This window comes from Trichinella spiralis, assembly GCF_000181795.1.
Source record: "Trichinella spiralis strain ISS 195 chromosome Unknown Scfld2, whole genome shotgun sequence".
Taxonomy (NCBI): Eukaryota; Metazoa; Nematoda; class Enoplea; order Trichinellida; family Trichinellidae; genus Trichinella; species Trichinella spiralis.
The window spans coordinates 5885509-5902444 of record NW_003526941.1 but is presented as its reverse complement, the minus strand read 5'-3'; the positions used below and the strand labels follow the sequence as shown (position 1 = coordinate 5902444).

Genomic DNA, 16936 nt, shown 5'->3' with positions numbered 1-16936 from the left:
TCGACAGTAATACAATAAACTTATTGCAGAATAAAAGGTGTGCCTCAACCATTTGCATAAAATTTAAAATTATTTTTAAAAAATAATTCAAAAAAATACATATATATGCACAAGCATCGAAAAGATAAGTTCTGTGAGAGAAAGAACGAAAAGAAATGACAAAGCAAATTCACATCTATTAGATGGATGATGGACTTTTTCATTTACATCATTTTCATCTTTATAAATAGAATCAAATATTCTCGGGTGAAGTGTTCCTCATAAAGCAACAATGAAAGTTTCGTAATTTCAATTACCAAAATATATTTACATATCATTTAGATTATCTGAAACATGAAAATTTACACCAATCACTTCTATTAATTGGATAACCTTTCAAAAATTTACCCATCTTAGACTGTTCACATTTAAAGCGCGCAAATAATCAATTTTCATTTGATAAAAATTCATAAGCATTACATTCGAAGAAATCATGCACCGCTTCTCTTTGTCAATCATTTTACATGTGACCAACTGGATTGCAATTTATGAAGCAATACGTAAGTGCTAATTGTTCAAATGAAAAATGCAATCAATTTCAAATCTCAGCTAAAGAGAGAAAGAGCGAATTAAAAAAACTAAAATAACACAGAAAGAGAACCATTTTTTTCAAAGGAAAATTCAAAGTGAAAAAAAAAATTCTGTAAATTATGATGAAAAAAACAGATATATATATATATATATATATATATATATATATTACATGTATTATCTAATGCAGATATTCCATGCGGAAAAGCAACTGCTAAAAGACTTGAAGCTGTACCACGCGTTGGCTATCCGCCAAATTTCAAAAAGGTAATGGCTGTGCCAAAATCAATGCCATGGAATGTAATTGTCCAAGCAGATGTCACCATGTGCGGCGGCGTTTTGATCCGCTTGAATGACGATTTCAATTACACCGACACTGTTCTCACATCATCACAATGCTTTTTCAAAAATTTCAAGTATGTTGTCGTTTTGACTAGGAATCTTGAGAATTAGGAAATAAATATAATTAATTTGACAATAAATTAATTCTCTCTAAAGTGAAAGGGTCGATCATGCAAATGTGAAAGTTCATCTCGGGGCACACAAGTTACCGATCAGCAGAGATACACTGACAGTGGGAGTGAAACATGTCACCACAACCCCGTTCACCGAAAATGATTACCATAAAGATCTAGCTGTGGTCACACTTCATGGCAATGTCGAAATCTCAGAAAAAATTCGACCCATATGCTTGCCGGAAAAGGACGTCGAATTCACAACACCAGCTATACTGTGGTTAGTTGGCTGGAATACGATCGATGGCGACGGTAAGATCAAGATCAAAATTAATTCATCGCTTTCACCTTATTAAATTCGATTTTAATTACTGCACTTGCAATAACTGAAAGGATTTCCAAGTACGAAAGTTCCATTTTTAATGCAAATGCCGGTATTCGTTATAAAACCGTCAACTTGCAAGAACATATTCGCCTATTTCTCAACCCATGATCACATGTGCGGACGATACGTTGATCCTTATCTCTTCAACATCACCAAAAACGTAAGCTGATAAATAAAGGATGATTTTTTAATTTTAATTTCTGTACTGTTGCATTTTTCTCCTTTCCACTCAGGTCGATTACGGAAGTCCGTTGGTTGGCTCAAACGAGGATGCTTTGTACGTGGTGGGAACATTTAACGGACATGCGACGTTCCCAAATAAAACGGGAAGTATATTACTGTTTAGCAAAGTTTCCACAGCCGTAGAATGGATAATTCGTTCTTCGAATCCGTCCTCTTTTATAGTAGACGGCAGTTCCATAGTTCTGACGACAGTAAACATAAAGAAACCACAACGCAAAAAAAGATAATCAACCTTGTTTTTACTGCTTCATTTTTCACAAAAAATATTATACTAATAAATATATTTTGAGAGTAAAAATTAAAATTTGTTTTTCAATTTGAAATCATCAATTGAAAATAGCCAAACTACTCAAAATTGCATCAACATGCGAAAAACAAATTATTACACTATTCTCCTTATTCCATTCAAAAGAAGACAAGAAAAAACTGTATCAATTTCACTTGTAAATTTTTTTCCAAGAATATCCGAAATTATAATCATTTAAAATAAAATAACCAATAAACTGTTCAACATTCAAATATTAGCCAATTATTTTACTCCGCTCTGCTTGAATTGAACAAATCAATATCAAAAATTATAATCGTCAGTTGACAAAAATGTGCATCATTAAATATTCGTTTGAAGATCACAACATTCATAATATATAAATTTGAAATCAAAAATCGTTGAAATAAATTTCACCATTAATATCAAATTTTCCACATTTTTTCGACCAAGCAAAGAAATGAAGCATATGTGCAATCACTGCTATCATTTCATTTTCATCACTTGTGCGTTTCTTCTAAGCACTGACAACGCCATCAGTAAGTATAAAATGAATACTCCCCCATTAATTAACTGCACTTGCATTTCCGCTATTAAAAAATATTCTTTCTTTCTTTCTTTTTGATATAAATAAATGCAAATTCATTAAATTTATCACAGTGTTGCAGTAGGATAGAAAGTGAAAGAAATTTTTTAAGAGAATTAATTTTTCGTGTAGATAACGAATGTGGTGTAGAGAAATTTCCACAACGCAAACTCTACTATTTAATGCCAAATGAGACAAACGTGGAGGAAAATATAAGAGACTACGTGCACGCTCTTCCACATTCCTTTCCTTGGAGTGTAATTATAAAAAGCAAAAATCGTACATGCGGCGGTGCTTTAGTCGCGATGCCGTACAGCTATTTGTATGGAGAACATGTACTTACAGCGGCACAGTGTTTTCTTGACAAAAATGACAAGTAGTAATTTTACAAAATTCGAAACAAAGAAAAAATTATTACATTAAAAATTTGTTTTTTTTCCTTTTTTAAAGGTATATCAATCACGACAACTACGAAGTGATTCTAGGAGCGCACATTTTATCACGTAGGCGGGAACAAATGGTCGTCGGCATCAAGCAAGTGACATTGAGTGCATTCGATCGGTCCACGATGGGGCCAGATTTCGCATTAATCACTTTGGAGACAACTGTACGTTTCAATGATCGAATTCAACCAATTTGTCTACCGGTTGGTGATTTTATAATACCAGAAAGTAGTATTTTCCCAATGGTTGGCTGGAACCTATCACCGGGTAATAGTAATAATAATAATAATAATAATAATAATAATAATGCCAAGAGAATGGAAATATTCCTTTCAGTCTATCACTTTTAAACGAAGAATAAACAAGAAATCTCATTTAATTTTTTAAACAGATTCGAATTCTATGCGGAAAAGTGTAGTTTTACAACAAATTGCCATTTTACATCATTCCCACGAAGAATGTGAAGAAGTTTTTCAAAACTATTCCCCCAGCAAACATATCTGTGGCTCAATATTCGATCCTGCAATAAAAGCTCTCAAACTATCGGTAAGCTTCATATGCAATGAACAATTACACTAACAATGGCAAAATAATAAACAACTTTCGCCCACTGAATTCGAAATTCAATAAATTTATGATAATTTCTTATGGTCGCATTGAAACAAGCATAAATCTACATCTGAATAACTATATCCTAGGTGGACATTGGAAGTATTCTGTCTGCAGAAACTGCCAATCAGTCCTTCCTATATGGCCTGTTCAGTGGGCATCTTTCATCATCATCGGCTGAAAATGATATTTTTCTCTTCAACAGAATCCAATATTCCACCGAATGGCTGCTGCGATCAGCCGATCCCGCTTTTAGCACTTTCAGTGAGATACAAGTAGTTTACCTTCATTCCTAATATCACAGATAATATATAATACAATATAACAGTAACAGTAAATTAATAAAGTTTTCAATCAACCTAGCCAAATTCATCTACAAACAAAATTCCTCTACTTTACTTCTACTAAGTAATGCTACATAAATGAAAAATAATAATCTTTGTTACTAAAAATTAATTGCTTATTCTTGCTAAAAAATACATTTAAAAAACTAAATTTTACATTCTGCAATTAGAATGTTCATTCATTATACTTTTTATTAAACACTGTACAACAAAAAATGAAGTTATGATATTTAATTTTTGATGTATGATTTTGAAAATTATGCTATTAGAAAAATAAAAAAATTATGCTATTTTGATTATTCCAATTCAAAGTCTCCTATGCCATGTGTGTAACTTTTCAAAATAATTGTTATTGCAAAATTGTTGTGTTCATTCATTCACTGATAATACTGAAATTATAAAACTGTGCTAACATAACATTCGAGAACATTCTTAAATTGCCTTACAATTGATTCAATTTAACCAAATCTATTTTCTACTTGTCAGCTAAATTTAAATAGTTTAATTTAAAGTAAATCGAAAAATTTTTAATTAATTTTGGATATAAATAAATGTTGCCAAATGAGCAACGCCTTCAGCTGTGCAATTAGAGACGGAGCCATGAAAACAATGGGTAAAATTGGCATAATTATAACTGTTTAAATTGAGATGAACGACTTTCAGTCGACATTTCAAGGCTAAATCAGACAAACCAAAAAATGCTTAAAATCAATATAACAGTTTTCATCACACTATTCATCGCTTATTCAGCAGGTAAGAAAATATTTCCCATTTCCATTGGTTCACAAAATATAAAATTAACATAATAATAATTATAATAATAAAAGACATTAAAAATAAAGAAAAGACCAAGAATAAACACTATGTTCATGTGATGAAAAAATTCATAACATTACATTTTTTCAACTACTAATGTTACTGGAATGTATACGCACTTCATGTATAAAATATTTGAATAAACTTAATAATAAATACAAAAAATGCATAGAGCTGCATTAAACATGTTTAAAAGTTTAAATTCTAACTCAGTAACAAAAGAATTGTGTGGTGAATCATACGTCGAACCCAGAAGAGAATACACTGTATCTAACGCTTCTACCATCACCAAGCACCTAACAGCCAGACCGCACTCTTATCCGTGGAGCGTTGCACTCATCAGCAAATATAGAACTTGTGGAGGTGTGCTAATCATGTTATCAACAAACATTCACGGAAGTGAATTAGTTATCACATCCGCTCAGTGCTTCATCAATAGTACAGGGTAATGAGATACGTGCTCATCAACTAACTGTATAAAATATTAATCATTGAAATTTCGATCACATTTACAGACATCGTATAGATCACACACATTTTGAAGTCGTTTTGGGTGCCCATGACATGAAATCGAAACATTCTGCATTAATTTTGGGCATCAAATACGTTACAATAGCTGAATTAGAAAATTATCGCATGATCAGAGATTTAGCACTGGTAACGCTGCAAACTCAAGTATTGTTCAGTAAAACAATACAACCAGTTTGCATACCGGAACCAGATATACCTATGTATACTGGAGATGTGCTACCTCTGTTGGGATGGAATTTAATCGACAGTAAATGCAAAACTTTTTTTTTCCACATCAGTCGAACTTATTATCATCCTCATGTCATTATTAATTAAATAGAAACAAATCGTATAAGCAATAGTTTACAACAAATTCCAGTACGTGTACTTCCAAAAGAACTATGCGAAGAAGTTATACCAGCATTCAACATTGAACATCACGTTTGCGGTCGTTTTGCTGATAGATATTTATACAAAGCCAAAGTAACTGTAAGTGGTTCGTTTCTATTTATTTTGTATACTGAAGAATGAAAATTTAAATTTAATCAACATATCCCAAACTACAGGAAGTTTTGTAATTCAGGTAGACATCGGAAGTGCTTTACTGTTATCATCAGCAGGTCGAGTGTTTCTTTACGCTTTATTCAGTGGTCATTATACAAGAAATTTTACAAACGATCTTCTGCTATTTTACAAAATAGAAACAAGTATTGAATGGATGGCCAGAAGTGCCAATCCCATGATAATGGATGATAACATCGTCGTCTTATCTGTCAATCCTATTAGTTATAATGTGTAACGTTTTTCTTTTTTGAATAATTTTTTTGTTCATTAATTCTTTCATAAAAAATATATAAATGTGTTTATAACAGACATTAAAATAGTTGAAATTGAACATTTGTGATGTTCATTTTACATGCAATTCAATTATCCTGCAGAATTCAGAAGTCAGACAATTAATTTCAATTGTAATAATTTTCAAATTGCTCAGAAGAAAAAGCCGAAAACGACAAATGGCCGTACAGTAATTTCAACCAAATACAACACTTCTATCACTAGATGAAATCAGTGAACCAAAGACGTATTATTATTTTTCTTTGCCAAAGACAAAAGACGAATGAATATCAATCAAACCAGTTCCGCAGATTATATTACATTGAAAATTAAACAAATTTTCTTATCCTTTTTTCAAATAAAACAGAAAAATTGTAGAGAAGTAAAGAAGAAAATCAAAATAAACCCGCATGAAAAACTTATCAGAACTTCATTCATTTTCAAGAATATTTAAAAATAATCGTACCTGGCAAAAAAGAGGTCCAATTTTGTTCGACGACAACTTTCCAAATGGATACCAACAATCAATCAAACGCATGTACAGTAAGTTGTTCTCATCGAGAAGACCTTCTGGCCGCACCAATATAAACAGAATGAATCAAGATGCACACTAAACACAGAAATACAAAATTACCAAAAAAAATAATTAAACAAATCTATCCACTTTTATCGTTCATAAAATTGAATAAATTCGTGCACTCAAAATTATCAAGCATTGATTATTAAACAGAACTAACTGCATAATGATACTTGTGAAAAAATAAGAAAAAAAGCATAACCAGTCCCTTGTTCTATTCAAAAAGTTTTAAAATACAAAGAAAAAAAACGTTAAAAAAATAAACATGTTATTAACACATACATAGCACGAGGAAAAATGCAACTAAGCCAATGCATGGAATGATCAAACCGTACCAACTGGAAGGAAAGAAACGACGAACCGGATGACACTGTTCAACAAAAGGCTACAAAAAAAATTTCCATTTAAAACTGACAAAAGAAAGTAAACAAATATTACAAACGATAGAATATAAATGAATAATGTGAACCATTAAAACTACATATTAATTATTATTATTTTTCATATTAAAATCAAATGCAACAGTTTATAAATAGTGATAAAAAAATTCATAAAAGCAATTACAACAGTAGTTAATACGGTATAATGCGAAATTGAACCTGAATTACAAAATTTACACGAATACAATAGTTTATAAAAATTCATGTCTAATTTAATTTTTGTCAATTTTAAATTACAACGGGGAATTTTAATTATAATTTACAATAAGAATGATAAAGCGAAATCTTATATACTATTTCATCATATTAAACTACTAGAGATTTCTTAATAAATAGTTTCAAAAATTTTTTTCACTTGTGTAAGGTGTTATTTGAATTTATTAGTTCTATACCAACTGCTTTGAACACTTAAAATAACAACAGCTCTTACCAAAATCAAGATCCAGAAAGTATAATACAGAAAAAAAATACTGGAACAAAATGTCAGCAAATACCCGGCATGTACGTAAAAACGGATAAACATGAGTAACTATAAAAAGTACATTAGAAATACAAATGATAAAAAATAAATCATGAAAATAACGAACAACTGCATACGATAAGCTCTTAAGTGAACTTCGCTATTTGTTTTTGATGTTTAATGTAAATTTTGCAAACATGCAGCCATCTGCAAAACACTGTAATGGAAGTTTGTTTCTGTAGAATATTTTACAATCAACAGTTGGCAAAGTTACTTATTTTCCCAAAATTAATGAAATTAGTAAAAGCACTACTAATTCAAAACATACCGTACTACAAGCGATATGCAAATTACATGATTGGACAGAATAGTTAGTGAAAAGTAGGCATTATTTGCGCTGAATGGAGAATTTACGTACAAAAAATTGCTGTTATTTATCCAATTGATCGTTCATCTTTTACAAATAAAAATCAGCATACAGCTGTTTGAAATTGCAACTAATAAGCGATAGAAATTCCGAAAACAATGCTGAAAATTTCAGTTTGAAACTAACGTCGGTTTAACTTTTTCATAATGATAACCAATTTCACGTTTCCCGCCCAACCTAGTTTTGATCAACTTCAAAAAGTGAAACTGTCGCTTGGCAAATTCGTAAAAATCCTGCTCCATTTTCCAAATTGGTGATTGTCGAATTTGCGCCAACGTTTGCTCGGATGGTGGAATTTTTTTCACTGTTTTTCTCAAGTACGATTTTCGACCTGACAAATTGAATTGAATTGAATTGAAAGGAAAAGTTGAACAAAAGGAAAATATCAACCTTGAGAATAGATTACGGTAGCGCCGGAAAAAAAATCAGGAAAAATAAGTTCCAACAATTCGACGAAATCTTGCAATTCTTCACTCACACCAACCAGCATGTAATGATCAAGCAGTGTGTTTTTGGCCCTTTCTAAAGCCCAAACATTTCCCGGTATCCTGAAGAGAATTTGAATTTTTATCAAATAAAACAAGGAAGGAACTTTATTTCAAAGCCGATTTATCTATCGTCCATCCAATAATGTTACGGACCAACAGTCAGCATGATGACCACAAAAAAATGGTATTTGTAACCACAAATTGGCAGGATCGCAGTCGCGCCCTTTGCGCTTAACGCATTCGTCGAACGTCTTCAATGAATTTTCAAAAATTCAAAAAAAAATATAACAAATAACGAGATAAAGCATTAAACCTCGTTGTTTCCTTTGCGTTTTCGACTCAAATGAGGTCGAAAATCGTCCCCGTATCGAAGAAAATAATAATAAGAAATCATCCTTTCCAATGGATCTCGGACAACGTTCAAGTAAATGGGATTTTTCATCCCAAATCTAAAAGCAGAAAATATCAAAAAGAATCTCGTACAAAACAATCAACTGAGTAGTGACTTTGTAAAATCGATGTAAGCCACGTGACCGTGATAAAAAGCAGGCTTGCGTTGGGTCCAGTTGGAAAAATTGCCAGCAAAATGCACCTGATCCCAAGGTGTCATGACGTGACTATTTCTCGACATGTTCAAATGAATCACGTGAAAGCTATTCTTTTGACAGAGCTCATAAATGATTCCCATCAAAGATGTGGAACCAGTCTTCGGTATCCTGTTGTACAAAAATACCGCATTCTGCAGGTTCCATTCGTCCAAAGAACCTTCTGCTAGTGGCGGCTTTTCGCCTGAACAATAAATATGTTTTCGCCGTACAAATCGAATGTGGAGTTTGAAAAAATATTATTCATATTCTTACTCCATGTTGAACCTTTATAAAACAAAGTGACCATAAATAATGCTGCAACGATGATCAAAGCAAATTTCCACCAAAAATGCATCCGCGTCAAACGCGCCTGGATTCATTCAAACTTAAACGGCATGCAGATGAAAAGCAGTCAACAGCATGCTAAAAGTAGTAAAAGCAGAAGCAAAAAAAAAACAAAAGACGCACAACGCTTCGAAAAACGAACGATAATTACCCATTAAAACATCTTTAATATACACTAAACAAGCAAAGAGAAAAACTAAAAATATTAATAATAAGAATAATAATCATCATCATCGATCATTATTATTATTATAAATAAACAAAACAATTATTTAAATGTGAAATAAAAAGCGGAACCGCTGCCAAAAAAAATAGAAAGTAAAATATGACGGGAAAAAAGTAATTGACTAAATTTGTTTCAGAGAAGATGCTAGAAGCTCTTCAATTTTATCCAAGCGTTTGTTAATGTTCTGCATCATTGCAACCATCATACCACTGCAACCGGCGGAGAAGCTCTCGTCGTAAGAAGTCTGCACCGAAGCGTCTGAAGTTCGTCTCGCCTTCATCTGATTCACTGGCTCGTCACCAAATTCAAACGATCGTCTCAAACGTGAAGCGAGTTTTTCTATTCTCGAACCAACCCGAACCTCAATTTATACATCATTATAATAAATAAACAAATAAATAAATAAGTAAACAGCATTTGCATAGTTGAAAATTTACATCGCTTTGTTTTCCCCCTTGATGGGATGGGATAAAATTATTTGTCGCCTGAATTGTTGCCACATCGTTCATTTCTTCCTGAAATCATCGACCAAGAAAAATCAAATTATCAAGAAAAAAACATCTTTGAAACAATCGAATTAAAAAAAAGAGAATTTACATACATCCTTATCAAATTGCCCATTTTGACCGGAATTCTGTTCAGGAGTCGCACACGGGCTAATGCTGGATTTCTAAACACCACTTTTAATATAAGTTTTTTTTTTTCAAAAAATTTATCCAATTTTCACCTACCTTCAAATGAGGCTTCATTGAAATCAAATTAAGCTTGTTGCCTTTCTTAAACAAAACAATGAATAACGAAAAGATTATCACATTTATACTTTGTGTAATAAAAATTCTGCTAATCATATGAAAATACTATAGAAAACTTCTATTTTGATAAAAGTATCAAAACTTTCAAGACGCCAATAAAGTATAAAATAAAATAATAAAATTTCACAGTCTGAATGTGTTTAATTTAAAGCTGTGTGCATTATTAGAATAAACATTTTATTTACTACTTTCATCACGAATGATTATCACACAGTTATATATTATATTACAATTAAATTGTTTGAACAACTATTTTTCAACTTCATTGATGTTTCTTTCATAATGCAAAACGCTATATCTTAAATTAAAAATTTGATTTGATCAAAGAAAAAAAAAGAATTGTTCTGGTTCATAATAAATTAATAACATTTTCATATTAAATATCAAATTATAATCCACTAGACGTTTCATATGTCATCATTTTCAAAGCAAAAATAAAAATTAAAAAGCCTACCGAGTCAATTCGAATTCGAATCTTCATCTGTGAATCTTTCGAAAGAACCGTTTTTTGATTGACATCTGTTTTACTAAGTACTGCCGTCGGAACACCGCTACTGCTTACCTGAAATGCAGTGAAATACAATAAGTTTCATTATTATACATATTTATAAAATACGGTAAAGCTTAAGAATATTTGCTGACGTTCTTCTAACGTAACAGCATTTCAATCACGTTATCATACTGCATTGATTGTATTGCAAAATCAAATTACTGTCATAAACAATTATAAAATTATGCAAAAGAGGTACGCTTGAAATAATAATTTAACTAACAAAAATATGTTAAAATTGAAAGTACATACTGTTGGAATTTCCGAAACGAAAGAACCAGTTTGAGATACTTTCTATAATGAAAAAAAAATTTGAAACCATACAAAAATCCAAACCGCTATCAAATTTTCATCCATACTTCAACCATTTTATAATCCGGATAGATCTGAAACAATTTCTCAGTGAAAAGTACGATAAAGCATAAATTGAAAAGGCATTTACCGTGCTTGAAAATTCTTCCATGGAATCATTTGAAGCGGACCGAGTTTCCAACTAAAGATCACAATAACTTAGTATTAATTAAGTCGCTTAAAACAGATTCAACATTTAAATTAAACTAATAAAAGACATACAACATCCACAGTTGTCAGCTCTTCTTTCATCTAAAGAGCATGAATAATATAATTATTCAACAAATAATTAAAACTTATTTTTCAATTACCACTTTCTGTCTAAATGATCCTACTGCTTTTCCTTTCTAAATGTTACAAAAGTGCTTGAAAAGAAAAAATCATCTGACTTTTACTCACTTCATTAGAATGTGAAGCAATTATATGCTGTTTCAGGCAAAACTTCCAACGAAAGCAAGATGAACAGATCGAACAAACAAAAGGTCGATCCGGAAGATGAAGCCGCCTGTGGTTGTGTAAAGACGACCAGTATGGAAAACTTTTACCGCACAAACGACAACGATACGGCTTCTCAGCATCGTGAACGTTACGCATGTGAAAAAGACGTTCCTTCTTGTTACGGAATGTTTCCAGACACAGTTCACACTGCATATCCAAAATATCCCCCAAATCTTCAGAACTCACCATGCCAGTCCCACTTTTCGAAGTATACAAATTTCCGTTCCCCATTTGATCATTCACTTTAGACTTTGAATTTTCCATCAAATTCTGCAAAGATACTGACTGTCTCCCTGGAGAACATTCTTCTTGAACCATCGGCATGGACACAACTGCTGTGTTGGCCATTCGTAAATAACTTTCTTATAAATTATATAAAATAATTCACTAAAACAAAACTACAACAACAACGAAAACCACACGCTGTTATTGATAGAGAGCAATTTATTTGATATTCAAGAACAAATAAAATACAGTAAATGCGTTACTGTATAATGTTTAATAAACTTTCCAGTTAAATATTAAGCCCGAAGACAATTGCTCAATTAATATTTAATACATGATATAAAATATTATTTTACATATAGTAACAAATGGAATACACTGACAATGTATAATAATGAAAGAAGCAATTGAGCTTTATTATTCTTCTTTTAGCAATATTTGATTTGATAATTTTTATTATATTTCATCCCTTATTATATAAATTAAAATTTTCTTCAAATTACTGTTTTTTTTGCTTCTTAAACGTTACATGTTATTAGCAATAAAGCGCTTTCTTTGCGAGCAAACTACTTCAGTTTACAGTGTAGTAGTAGTAGATGTTTTTTACAAATACAAGTAAAAACATTGAACAAAACCCAAATAATGCTATATCTAGAATTTACTGCTGAAATGTTTCAAACTATTGTCCATTATAGTATACATATTTTTACATAATCAACTGATACGAATTTGTTAAAGTGAAGCTTTATTTTTCAAATTTACGAATTTTTAATAATTAGTTTTGTTGGTTCATGTAAGTTTCAAATTACAACGATAATCAAAATTCACAACTTGATTGTATTAATGTAATGTACTGTATAGCTAATCGAAATAAAGTTCCGAAAGAATTTGAATTGGAAGAAAACGCTTTGAGAGTTCAAATTTACGAAAAATGAAATCGCCGAAAATAAACAAATCAATAATTACATTTAAAAAGAGCCGTCAAATTTAGCCATTGTCAACGTCAAGTTTTATTTAATTAAATATGACTGAGCAAAACATTTAATATTTTGAGAATTTCAACAGAAATTCTTCACGAACAATGCAAACATAATTTTTTGCCTGTTACTAAGAAATTGAACAATTGGACAATGCAAAAGTACAAATAATTTTTCAAATATGCGTGTAAGTAGTTTTTAGTTTTGTTTGGCAGTGACTCAGTTTACGATTTGACGAGTTTGAAAAGTAAATAATTGAAGTTGAAATTTTGCATTACATCAGGCAGTGAATTCAATAACGACTTAACTTAATTACAACGCCATTTCTTGGTCGAATGGTAGCACCGTTGCATTTCAGTTTAATCGGATCTTCTGATTCAGCTTCTGAAAGATGAAGTCTGTAACGTTTCAACAAATGTGCCATAGTAATTTTGAACTGCATTTCCGCGAATCGTTTGCCAATGCAGTTTCTCGGTCCTGCTCCAAACGGAAGCCATGCCATTGGATGATGAGCACAATCGGAACCAATAAAACTGAAATATTCAATAAATCAGCAACATATACCGCCATTTTCCAATTTATAATAAAACGTATACCGTTCTGGAAGGAAACGATCTGGTTCGGGCCAAATGGTTTCATCGTGATGGATACTGTAAGTCGGAAAAAGAACTTGAACACCAGGCACAAATGGAATTTCGTTAATTGTACACTCTTTAATACATGTCCGCACAACGAGCCTTATAAATTAATAATTTCAAAGAATAAATTTATGCGAAATTACAGCATACACTTACAACACTAAAGGAGGATACAATCGTAAAGTCTCCTGCATGACTGCGTTCATATATGGCATATCATGAATAACATCATACTCCTGCCCAATCTATGAAATTTATCTATCGTTTACAGTCAGCCAATGAAAACGTATTACACCAAACCTGAATATCGTTGAATTTCACATTTACTTCTTGACGAAGTTTTTCCTGCACTTCTGGATGCTTGGCCAAAAGCCATGCGGCAAAACCCATAGCTGTACTGGACGTTTCGTAACCAGCAAGCAGAAACACCATTGCATTTGCCACAATCGCGTCATCAGTCAGCGGTGTTCCCTTAAAAAATATACTTTGCTCAAAAGTTAATAAATAAAAAAGCTCAATTCCGTTCTCTCACTTTTCTCTCATTGTTCTCCATAAGCTCATTGCTGTTTATAAGTAACTGCAAAAGATCGATGCTTTGTTTACACTATAAACAAATCAAAAATTACCAAGAATGTGCGAAATTGCTTTTCACACCTTCAAGTGCTTTTTTCTCAACAAAACTTCGCGCAAGTCGTTCACAATTCGTTGTTCAGCTTTAGAAAATTTGGTAAACGATACAAAAGGCTTCAAAAACCATATCATTTCAGGAAAAATCACTGAAGCATCAAAAAATATCAATAATGCATACAGTGCATAAAGCGTATGAATAATTTTTTACATGACAGACGTATTAGCCAAGACTCATTGAAATCATACCCATCAAAAAGCTGTCTACAGTTGTCCAAAAACTGACGATTCTGAGATTCATTCAAATCTAAATCCAAAGCAAACGCGCACTGAGCAATGACGTCCACAGTCAAAACCTGAAAATTCCTTAAAATACAAAAACTATCAGTATTACATTGGAATTAGTGTTTTGAAACCTATTACAGTAAAACAATTCTGCAAATGACATTAATTAGTCAGTACCTATAAGATGCTTTCAGATATCATATTAATTATAAAACCATTTTTCATTTCCATTTTCAGCCTTAATTATAATTATGCGTAAATCTAAATACTATATGAAATCTAAATTTAACAGAAATAATTAAATTTTTTCAAGTATTTGCGAATAAATTATTCTTTTCAAACGACAGCTATTTACATTAGCTAAATTGGTCAATACAGCTACTGAAAATCAACGGCCGAAAATAAAATGTAATTAATGGGAACAACCGTTTTGACATACTTGTAAATATCAAATGCAGTACCAGATGCAGCATATGAATCTAATCCATCCAGAAATTTCATTATTTTTGGTAAACAAGAAGAGGCCATCTGAAAATTAATTAAAAAGTTGTTGAAAAAACATGCTTCAATTTTGCACTGAAATACGTGCATTACTTCTCTCATGATTCGATTGCTGAAAGTGTGAACAACAGTGGAACGAATATCTTTCCATTCCTGCTGCCGTAAATTAAACAAGCATTCGCTCATCGGTTTCTTTTCCAATATAGCAATATTCTAAAAATTTGGCAAACAAAATTAAACGGACATTTTCTACTGTTATACCTTGTTATTTACCGATCGATCTGTAAAACATGAAAAATTTTTTATCAGTATATCTCTGGCGACATCAAGATCAGTAACAACAACGTTCAGCTGCGGTCCAAGGTAAATACTATATTAATAATATTTTATTTAATTTTAACAGTAAAAGAAGCAATAATTTACCCATAAACGTCACCGTACTGACGTTTCAGCTTTTTGAACAGCACACTTTGATCTTCTTCCCACTAGTTTTTAATTTATAATTTTTACAACATAGTAGAGTAAGCGAATTTTCATCAAACAATACTTTGACATTTGGATCAATAAATTCGAGTACATTTCCAAATAGCAGATTTGGTTTCGGGCCTCGTAAGCCAAGTTTGCTACGTAATCGGAAAGCACTGATGCGTAAACTAAAGTTGTGAAAATTATTTTCGTTGTTATAAGCTTAATACTTACTTCAGTAGAAGAAAAAATATTGTTATTAAAGAAAGAAAAAGCAAAAGAGTAAGCATTATTTAGTACACTAGCGGAAATTCTCATTCACCAAAACTGATGCTAATGATGAAGTTACATTTACGAAAAACTAGTAATTATGAAACGTTAACCCCATATTTACAACCTGAAATTTATGAACTTGTCAACAAACTAGTTTACTTATGCTTATTCATGCAAACGTGCATATGCGTGACGAAAGGCATGCACATTCACCAATGCACTTTTAAAATTAGTAAACAATGGACGACTCCTTGAAATTTTCTCTAGATATATATACATTTTTTTTGAAACGGAATTAAAATCAACAAATGGCAAATGCATTTATTTTCTGCACGTCCACTGCGTTGCTTTCAAGCAACGTGCAACAACGAGCATGAAAATGATCGAATGCAAAATTACCATATTGCTAACTGATCTGAATTCGTCATGAATAGTTGGAAAAATAAATATCTCTCTTATAAAAGCAATTTAAAAAATGAGAAAATTCTTTTCACGTATCAATTGCAATAAAACGAACAACTTCAAATATTGCAAAGCAAAAATACCAATATTACACTTCCTCTTTTCGATTGCAATGCAAACAGCGTACAAATAAATGATCAAGTGGAAAATTTTTTAAAATAATTATATTACTTACCGTTATGCCATGATGTTCAACAATGGAAACATTGTTGAAAATTAGCCAAACGAAAAGCGCGTGCAGAATCGATTGAAGAATGCGAGACGTTGTCGATTTAATACTTGATAATTTATACTTGTACAGTATGATTGTTTTTCATTTGTTTTTCGCAATAATAGCAGTTGTTTCTTTGACACAGATGCAACCATTGTCCAATATGTGCACTTTGCTGATTTGCAGTAGTGAAATTTCATTTCTTTTGCACCATTTAAACAGTTGCTGGTAAAATTCTTCCTCTGCAATAAATTGTTTACTTGAAATCGATCGATATTCTTATACTTACATCCTTTGAAACTGCATTTAGATAAAACGTTGTATTTCGCTTAATTCTTCTAAAACGAGTGTTTGCGATGACACTTTCTGGCTGTTTGCATCTGCATTGTAGATGATGGCTTTTTTCAATGTTTGCAATACCTGAAAAAAATTTCGATTATTTATTTTTGAG

General features: G+C 31.6%; 4 protein-coding genes across 4 annotated transcripts; 1 reads left to right on the top strand and 3 right to left on the bottom strand.

Moving 5' to 3' along the window:
• Positions 1–472: 472 nt before the first annotated feature.
• Tsp_05908 (putative trypsin) lies at positions 473–6025 on the top strand. The gene is made up of 11 exons (XM_003380152.1): positions 473–539; positions 761–986; positions 1069–1305; positions 2587–2880; positions 2955–3150; positions 3646–3820; positions 4564–4653; positions 4930–5161; positions 5232–5494; positions 5606–5715; positions 5810–6025. Exons 1-11 carry the CDS (start codon positions 473–475, stop codon positions 6023–6025), a joined length of 2106 nt encoding a protein of 701 aa, XP_003380200.1.
• A 589-nt stretch (positions 6026–6614) lies between these two features.
• Tsp_05909 (heparan sulfate 2-O-sulfotransferase 1) lies at positions 6615–8454 on the bottom strand. Its single transcript, XM_003380151.1, has 6 exons — positions 8355–8454; positions 8091–8295; positions 7572–7606; positions 7202–7236; positions 6920–7022; positions 6615–6670 (listed from the first exon to the last, which is right to left on the bottom strand). The coding sequence occupies exons 1-6, from the start codon at positions 8452–8454 to the stop codon at positions 6615–6617; spliced, it is 534 nt and encodes a 177-aa protein (XP_003380199.1).
• A 123-nt stretch (positions 8455–8577) lies between these two features.
• Tsp_05910 (heparan sulfate 2-O-sulfotransferase hst-2) lies at positions 8578–12169 on the bottom strand. Its single transcript, XM_003380150.1, has 13 exons — positions 11723–12169; positions 11546–11575; positions 11415–11465; positions 11225–11266; positions 10877–10984; positions 10342–10386; positions 10212–10280; positions 10048–10125; positions 9818–9971; positions 9536–9580; positions 8959–9241; positions 8766–8901; positions 8578–8703 (listed from the first exon to the last, which is right to left on the bottom strand). Exons 1-13 carry the CDS (start codon positions 12167–12169, stop codon positions 8578–8580), a joined length of 1614 nt encoding a protein of 537 aa, XP_003380198.1.
• A 1146-nt stretch (positions 12170–13315) lies between these two features.
• On the bottom strand, positions 13316–16640 carry Tsp_05911 (putative thromboxane-A synthase). Its single transcript, XM_003380149.1, has 13 exons — positions 16501–16640; positions 15622–15727; positions 15498–15559; positions 15348–15444; positions 15159–15287; positions 15013–15101; positions 14843–14852; positions 14509–14644; positions 14316–14437; positions 13962–14132; positions 13818–13906; positions 13620–13760; positions 13316–13556 (listed from the first exon to the last, which is right to left on the bottom strand). Exons 1-13 carry the CDS (start codon positions 16638–16640, stop codon positions 13316–13318), a joined length of 1533 nt encoding a protein of 510 aa, XP_003380197.1.
• Positions 16641–16936: the final 296 nt, after the last annotated feature.

Coding starts and splice junctions, on each gene's coding strand:
- Tsp_05909 (XM_003380151.1), bottom strand. CDS start 8,454: ATGCTGGTTGGTGTGAGTGAAGAATTGCAAGATTTCGTCGAATTGTTG. Junction 7,607..8,090: donor TATGAAAAAGTTAAACCGAC/GTTAGTTTCAAA, acceptor TACTTTTTATAG/TTACTCATGTTTATCCGTTT. Junction 7,237..7,571: donor CGTTTTTACGTACATGCCGG/GTATTTGCTGAC, acceptor TTTGTAATTCAG/GTTCAATTTCGCATTATACC.
- Tsp_05911 (XM_003380149.1), bottom strand. CDS start 16,640: ATGGTTGCATCTGTGTCAAAGAAACAACTGCTATTATTGCGAAAAACA. Junction 15,102..15,158: donor TCATGAGAGAAGTAATGCAC/GTATTTCAGTGC, acceptor ATTAATTTTCAG/ATGGCCTCTTCTTGTTTACC. Junction 14,133..14,315: donor TGAGAAAAAAGCACTTGAAG/GTGTGAAAAGCA, acceptor ATATTTTTTAAG/GGAACACCGCTGACTGATGA.
- Tsp_05908 (XM_003380152.1), top strand. CDS start 473: ATGCACCGCTTCTCTTTGTCAATCATTTTACATGTGACCAACTGGATT. Junction 3,821..4,563: donor TCCCGCTTTTAGCACTTTCA/GTGAGATACAAG, acceptor AACGACTTTCAG/TCGACATTTCAAGGCTAAAT. Junction 4,654..4,929: donor ATTCATCGCTTATTCAGCAG/GTAAGAAAATAT, acceptor ATTCTAACTCAG/TAACAAAAGAATTGTGTGGT.
- Tsp_05910 (XM_003380150.1), bottom strand. CDS start 12,169: ATGGCCAACACAGCAGTTGTGTCCATGCCGATGGTTCAAGAAGAATGT. Junction 9,972..10,047: donor AAGGGGGAAAACAAAGCGAT/GTAAATTTTCAA, acceptor GTATAAATTGAG/GTTCGGGTTGGTTCGAGAAT. Junction 9,242..9,535: donor TATTAAAGATGTTTTAATGG/GTAATTATCGTT, acceptor TTTATTGTTCAG/GCGAAAAGCCGCCACTAGCA.